Source organism: Lutjanus erythropterus, chromosome 11, assembly GCF_056507025.1.
Source record: "Lutjanus erythropterus isolate fLutEry1 chromosome 11, fLutEry1.hap2, whole genome shotgun sequence".
Lineage (NCBI taxonomy): Eukaryota > Metazoa > Chordata > Actinopteri > Lutjaniformes > Lutjanidae > Lutjanus > Lutjanus erythropterus.
The window spans coordinates 10,490,216-10,497,473 of record NC_139327.1 but is presented as its reverse complement, the minus strand read 5'-3'; the positions used below and the strand labels follow the sequence as shown (position 1 = coordinate 10,497,473).

General features: G+C 37.4%; 1 protein-coding gene across 8 annotated transcripts in view; it reads left to right on the top strand.

Moving 5' to 3' along the window:
• Nucleotides 1-2,760: 2,760 nt before the first annotated feature.
• picalma (phosphatidylinositol binding clathrin assembly protein a) overlaps nt 2,761-7,258 on the top strand; it is a 44,486-nt gene continuing 39,988 nt past the window's right edge. For all 8 annotated transcript variants that reach the window (XM_084730758.1, XM_084730757.1, XM_084730756.1 and 5 more), the window contains exons 1-2: nt 2,761-2,878; nt 3,053-3,305. In XM_084730758.1, coding sequence (XP_084586884.1) covers nt 3,176-3,305 — 130 coding nt within the window. In that variant the 5' untranslated portion in view covers nt 2,761-2,878; nt 3,053-3,175. The remainder of the gene's footprint in view (nt 2,879-3,052; nt 3,306-7,258) is intronic.

Below are 7,258 nucleotides of genomic sequence, written 5' to 3'. Positions count from 1 at the left end.
TCATATTTTCCACTGGATCCCAAAATAGCTCTGTGCCACTTGACATGCAAAACAGCCCCCCCCCCCACCCCAGAGCAGGCATGACTCTGTCACAGGATCTGTCTGGTTACTTTAAGACTCAACTAATGAGTATTCTCATTGTTGATAAATCTGTTGATTATCTTATTCATTAACTGATTAGTTGTTTGGTCTAATAAAATGTCAGAAAATGGTAAAAAAAATCTCCCAAAGCACAAACTGACATCATCAAATGACTTGTTTTCCTCAGAACGCAAAGATATTCTGTTTACTGTCATAAAGGAGTAAAGAAAGCACCAAATAGTAACATATGAGAGGCTGAAATTTTTACTCTTTTCTTTAAAAAATATATATTAATTGATTATCACAGTAGCTGGCAATTAATTTAATCAATTATTTGTTGAAGCTCTACTTTGCACGGGGTCAGGATAGAGAGTACTCAAAAAGTAAGTACGTTTTTGAGGCAATTCTTGTTTACATTCCCTGCAAAATCAGACTTTTATTTTGTCAAAGGGTTCATCACACAGTGAGAAAAACTTCTGTCCCTGGAATCAAAGCTGTAATGCAGCAATAAAAACACCAAACCTAACAACCAACTTTTAAAGAAAATAACAAAACTATGATATACAGTATAACAGGGATCTGCTCAACTGGCTTTACCAGGGGGGCGTGTTTGCAAAATGACAGGAGGCCAGGAGCCAGTTAATAAGCAAAAATGAACAATAACATTATTTATCAGATATAATGAAAAAACATAACAAGGCCCATAACTCATCTTCCTTCTAAATTCTTGATTTTCAAACTATTATTATTAACTTATAAACTAAATGAACTTGGTGTAAGGACTGACAGATAAATCAGATATTCTACTGTATTTAATAACTGAAAATGTGTTTTAGTTGTGTGATAAAGTTTGAAAGTGTTTCTAGGACATTAAACATGCTGGAACCTCCTCTATCATGCAATGAGTGAAATGTTGGAATGATTCATCAATATAAACTGATCCTACCAGGAACAGAATGATGTAAGACGTCACACTGGAATTGAATACCAACATAAGAAAACACATAGAGTTTTCTCAGGTTAAAACAACTAATTTGGCTATTTTCAGAACATTTACGCAAATGACTTGTTCTCAGTTGAAGTTTTTTTTACTTGAAATTGCACTGCTGGGAGTTTACTAGTCATTAGACAACTTTGAATTAATTATTTAATATAAGTTCAATCAACTCTCTTTTTTAAAGGCAGCAGGTGAACTTATTTGTTTAAGTTAAATTTGCTCAAAATGATTCAGATTGTGTATTAAAGCTCTTTGAGTATATACACACTTGTGGTATCAGAATTATCCTCATATATGCTTAACTTTTGCTCCTCTTCAGCTAATACATGACTAACATATTTGTTGCTTCTTCCTGGGGAAACAATGTGAGTCATTGTGAACTGGAAAAACGCTTGGAGGGCCACCCGGCACCATGTCGGGGCCACATTTGGCCCATGGGACGCAAGTTGAATCTCACAGTAACATAACAACGCATCAGATTTAGACTTTTCACATTACCTTTTTAAAACCTGTAAAGTAACTGGTAATGAAACTTATCAAATAAATGTAGTGAAGTAAAAAGTACAATATTTTATATATACTAAAGTAAAGTGGGCCTACAAGAATCTCAATAACAAAACAATAATGGTGGATAATAAGTCACACACATATGAAAACACATGTAAAATTTGACTTTCAGTAAGTTGATTTAAAGTTTCCACTGATTAAATAATCAAAGTTACTGTCACTGAAGCCAATATCTAGCCTGTGTATAATCAATATCTTTCTGAACTCACACACAGACCATGTGAGAGGTCTGAATCTCAGATACGGTACAAGCAGGTGGACTCAAACAAACCTCACAGCAGGGGTCTATCGCCTGGTGTATTATGTGCAGGAGCGGTGAGAGGTCAGGCCTGTCCAGGAAATAGACCCGCCATTTTCCTTCAAACCCCTCAGTCCATTTAAACATCGATGATTTAACGCCAGCAGGGGGAGGCGCTGTGAGAAATTGGACGGAGTTCAGCGTGGGAACCAAAGAAAGCGACAATGAACCGAGTCAAGCTGGATACAGTTTATCACGCCAACACAGGAAGTGACATATACCGACTCCAAAATAAAGGGAGTGGGGGGATTTGTAACAGTGCAACAAACGGTGTGCTTGTGAAACATAAAAATATAAATGAACCTAACAAAGATTGGTGGCTGTTCATTTTATAGCCTTCTAAAAGAGACAGCTCGCTAAATATTTTGAAAAGAAAGCAACAAACTTTTCTTTGCACTTTGCTTTGCACTTGTTTTAAAATGTATTTTTCTTGATTTCATGCATTTCATGTATTCCATTTTCTTTCCTATTTTCATTTTATTTTTAGTAGTAATATCAAGTGGACTTTATTCTCCGTTATATTTTACGTTAATTATGGCACTCTATTCCTGTTTCAAAATGATCTACATCTATTTTCATGTGAAGATGCTTTCTGCATCTTTCTTATTTTTGACTGTTATCATTTAGTGGGTTTTATTTTTCACCTTCTTTTACATCAATTAAAGCATTCTTTCACTGTCTTTTTAATGTCACTCTTGTTATTCTAGGTTGTTTATTGTCCTATTAAATACATAATATTATCAGTGATAGTAGCTGCAGTAGTAGATGCATTTCTTGCTTTTCTAACGTTGCCCTCAGTTTAGCTTTTATTGTGAAAAGTTGTGTCCGGATGTAGCATCTATTTTTATTCTGTCTGTGCAGCTCCGGTATGTGAGACAGACTTGTCCGGGAAGAGGAGCAGAGACTGTAGACGTGAGGGATCGATTAGAGACTGGGTTCGTATGTTACTTTAAATATGGCTGCTTCTTGTTGCAGCCTCAGTCAGTGTCTTTATTAAAGCTCTGTGGCGGAATTAGTCTTCCGTCAGTTAGGAGCCAGCTAGCCGAATGTAACGCTGCCTGCTTGCCGTCGTCTCGTCATGTCTTCTCTGTCTCTCTCCTTGTCTCCAGTATTGTCAGGTGGCCCAGACACACGGAGCCTTTGAAGACCCACACCGTCCACACACACCGGGCTGTTCGGCTGGATTTGGGAACGTTTGTATACCGGTGAGCGTATATCGGAGCCGTTGCAGGATGTCTGGACAGAGCATCACAGACAGGATAACCGCTGCTCAGCACAGTGTCACCGGCTCGGCCATCTCCAAAACCGTGTGCAAGGCCACCACGCACGAGATCATGGGGCCAAAAAAGAAACACTTGGACTGTAAGTATCATTTATTGGTTATCGATAACTTATTGGTGCATGTTTCAGTTCGGCTCGGCTGTATTTGAGCTAACATCTGAATGTGAGTGCTGTGTGTGTGGCTGTGAGGCCTGCTCTAACGTTACATTAACTTACACTGTGGTAGTCTAACGGTTCTATTTAAACCAATGCAGGCTTTCAATAGAGAGAAGTGGTCCATTTGATTTTAGATAGCAGCCATGCTAACATTTGTGATAGCTGACAATGTGCACAGTTTTAGCAGCTTGTTAATGCTAATACATTGTAACATGAAGGCTTTTTGTCTTTTAAATGATTAACCACATTCTCCAGTCAGCCGTGGTATTTAGTTGGAAATTACACATACAAATGGTTTAATCCAAGTAGAAAACAGTGTTGGATAAGTTAGCCAGCCCTGTAGAGAGAAGAAGAATGTAGCTATTAAGAGTTTACTAGTTTAGTTGAAGAGGCTAAGTTGTATAGCTAATGAAATTAGAATTTCAGCCTTAAATTTAACATGTAGGTTCCACCAGACATCTTAAGTATATTTTTTTTTATTATGAAAGACAATTCTAAAATGTTAAGGAATTGATAGCAAATGGTCCAGTCAGCCCAAAGTTATAATTAAAAGCCCAGTTGCTGCTGTATTATGTGTTAGCAAGATAGGATAGCAGGACATACTGGTTATTTTCAAAGCTGAGAAATAACTTAAAGGGACAGTTCATCACAAAATCAAAAATACACGTTTTTCCTTTTGCCTATAGTGCTATTTTCGGTGTGAGTTGGTGATGGTGTTTTGGAGAATTTAACCTACTGCTTTTTATCCAGTGTATTGGCACCAAAAAATACATTTGAAGTCATGACCCTGTTACTCAAGACAATCCACAGACCTCGTTGTGAGCAGTTTCATGTAGGAACTATTTTCTTTCTACTGAACTACACTCATCAACTGTATCACAGTGCAGAGGGACGTGCAGCTCTAGACAAATCTAGGATTTAATGATGTCCTCCACAGCTTATCTGTAATGTAAGCACCACTAAGTTGGCTAACTTGGTGATTTGGTCGATGGGTGTAGTTTGGTAGAAAGAAGATAGTTCCTACATGTAACGGCTTACAACAGTTCTGTGGATTATCTTGAGTAACTTTTTTTTTTGGCGCTTTGAGCATCACAAGCTGACTGTCATCTAGCTCCATTATACTGGATAGAAGGCAGATATCTATGGCCGATATCCCCAATATTAAGTAATATTTCAATAAAGCCTGGTGTCTTATTCTGCTAAAACATACAATGCAGCTAGTAATCTGCTGAGTATAATCCAAAACTAGGGTTTTATTTTGAAATAGTAGTAACTGTAACCTTGGCTTAATTTAGGCATCTCCACTCTTTGACTGTAAAGATTTTTCAGAGTAGCTGAGGTTACAGATACGTGAGCTGTGTATTAGGACTGTTTTCTAACTGTATCCTACATAATTGCGTAATTTTGTCGAGGCCAGCAATTCTACTGCCTAGAGCGTGCTCTTATTTGGAGAAGTGGCTCTGTGGTTGTGGACTTTAACATGCAGCTTTATCAAGGCACATACAAGCAATTGAATATTCAGCAGGTTCACAACCTGAACCACTGTCGACACCTTTCAAGATAAGGTCATTTTAGTGTTGAGCTGTTGTATCCAGCTTCATGAATTTCATTCATTCTCTGTTAGTGCATTTTCAGAGGTTTTTCTTCTGGACTACCTGACTTTTGTGTCATGTTTGAGTTTCAGTCGATCTGTCCTTGATCGCCATGGTGCTGTCAGAAATGGATAATATACAGACACCCCCGTTGCGTCTGTAGGGGGGACAGTGTTGACAATACCGGTAGCAAGATACCACTAATTAAAGTGGCACACCTCTAAGAATCAGCATATGACACACCACCATGCCAGAGGGGTGTTATCTGCTGGGGAAATAGCAGTGATAAGCCATTTAAGTCCACACAGCAATGGAATAATCAGTGCCATATTTCAATAAGAATGGTATGTGCTGGTTAAAACTTGTATATCTTGGAACATGAATGACATACATTCATAAGAGCCATAAGCCAGTAGAGTGGCAGTCTCAGCAAAACATGAATGAAAACATAAAAATCACCTGAATCCTTTTTTTTATATTTGGATATGTACTAATATTTGTGGTCTGGTATAGCCTGTGTTTTATCTGTGATCTTACTCACTGTTTAAGGTAGATGTAAATTCAGGTACCCTTTACATTTCTCCATGTTCCAAAGGAACAATTGTAAATAGGATGCCTTTTTCACATGGCCTAGTCTTGGCAGGAGAAACAAAATGAGAAGGGTACAGCTGTAATACCAAGAAGATACAGGCACTTTTCGTGCAGCACAAGTTAACAATTACATATTTCTATTTCAGCATGAGCTCCACAAAACTCCCCTTTAGCTGGGATAATTATGTTGAGGCAAGGATGCTGTTTATTGTCTATCTGTTTTTATGTCAACAGAAAAGTATTTAAAAGAATAACAGCAGTTCTGAGGGGAAATAATTAACTTTTTTCCTGTAAGGAAAATGTACATCGCTTAAGACTGGTGCTCTGACTAATCAGCTCCTTTTGCTAATTATGGTTAAATTCTTCAAAATCAAAATCTGTTTTGAGAATTGAAGATCAAAATTAGCTGCAGCTGCATGTAGCCTCATAGTTATAGTAAAGTAGGTTAGGTGTATTTGAGGTTTTTCTTTGTTACCATCATCTGGTCTTTTGACTTCAGACTCCTCCTCTGCCTGTCAGTGTTTTGTTCATTTTAGTTTTAGTTTAGACTCAACATGATTTGCTGATTGGAAGCCCATTTGTTACATGGTAAATTCCTTAGGTTGAGTGCATTGCTCTCATTTGCGAACCAGTATAAGCACAATTGTCTGTGGACTGTTATCTTGATAGCAGCTAAGTTAACACTGTTTCCAAAATATGTACTTTCAGACAGCTGAACAAGTGAATAACACTGCTCTACCCTACATACTAGAAACAGAGTGAAGCTAATGACATCCATTATATTTTCATATATTTGCACTTTGGGTCTCAGCTTCATTAGGTGTGACAGTTTGCAGCCCTGAAGGTATTTGCTAACTGTTTGTATTACTCATCTTTCACGACATTTTTTCTTTTTCCTTTCTTTGTTTTTTTTCTTCAGGGCTAGACTTACTAGATTTTGTCTCTGATTTTTGCCTGCTTCTTTCAGCCTTGCAAATGAAATGTGGCACAGGCACCAGAACTTGGCAGCACTTTGGTCCACAGACAGCAGACAGGCAGGGCACCTACTATGCAAATTGGTTATCACAGTTTAATTTGAATAGCAGCCATCAGTCAGCCCATCAAATCCATGGAATAAGGTCCTGAATGACATGCCTGTCCTAAACAGACATACATTCAGGTATTCTCATGTCAGCTGGTTGTAGTTTAAAGGGAGACTCTCAAGTATTAGTTCATGCACTCTTTAGGTACAAATACTGTTTGAGCATCAGTGTCAGGAAAAAAAACCCAAAATGATAACAAGAAGGGCTTATGTCATGTGTGTCATGTATGTCAAGACATATGTACTTCATCTCACATTTAATTGCTTGGATTTGAATGCATGAGAAATTATAGTGGGATGCTACAGAATGATATAAAAACATAAAAAATTTAAATAATTAACTCATCCTTTAAATGGTGGCATGAGCTCCAAGCAAAGACCCTGTTAAGATGATTATAATAAAAATTTGATAGATGAAGTGTGTATCTGTTGTTAGGGCTGAACGGTTTTGAAACCAATATGTAATTTAAATGATTTTGCTGATAATGTAATTTAAATGATTTTGTTGATAATGTAATTGTGATATGATTTGCAGTATTAGAGGGAGTGATCACTTTCAACATACTCATTTTCATTCAAAAACATACTGAAATGATTGTGATGTGATTTTTGTG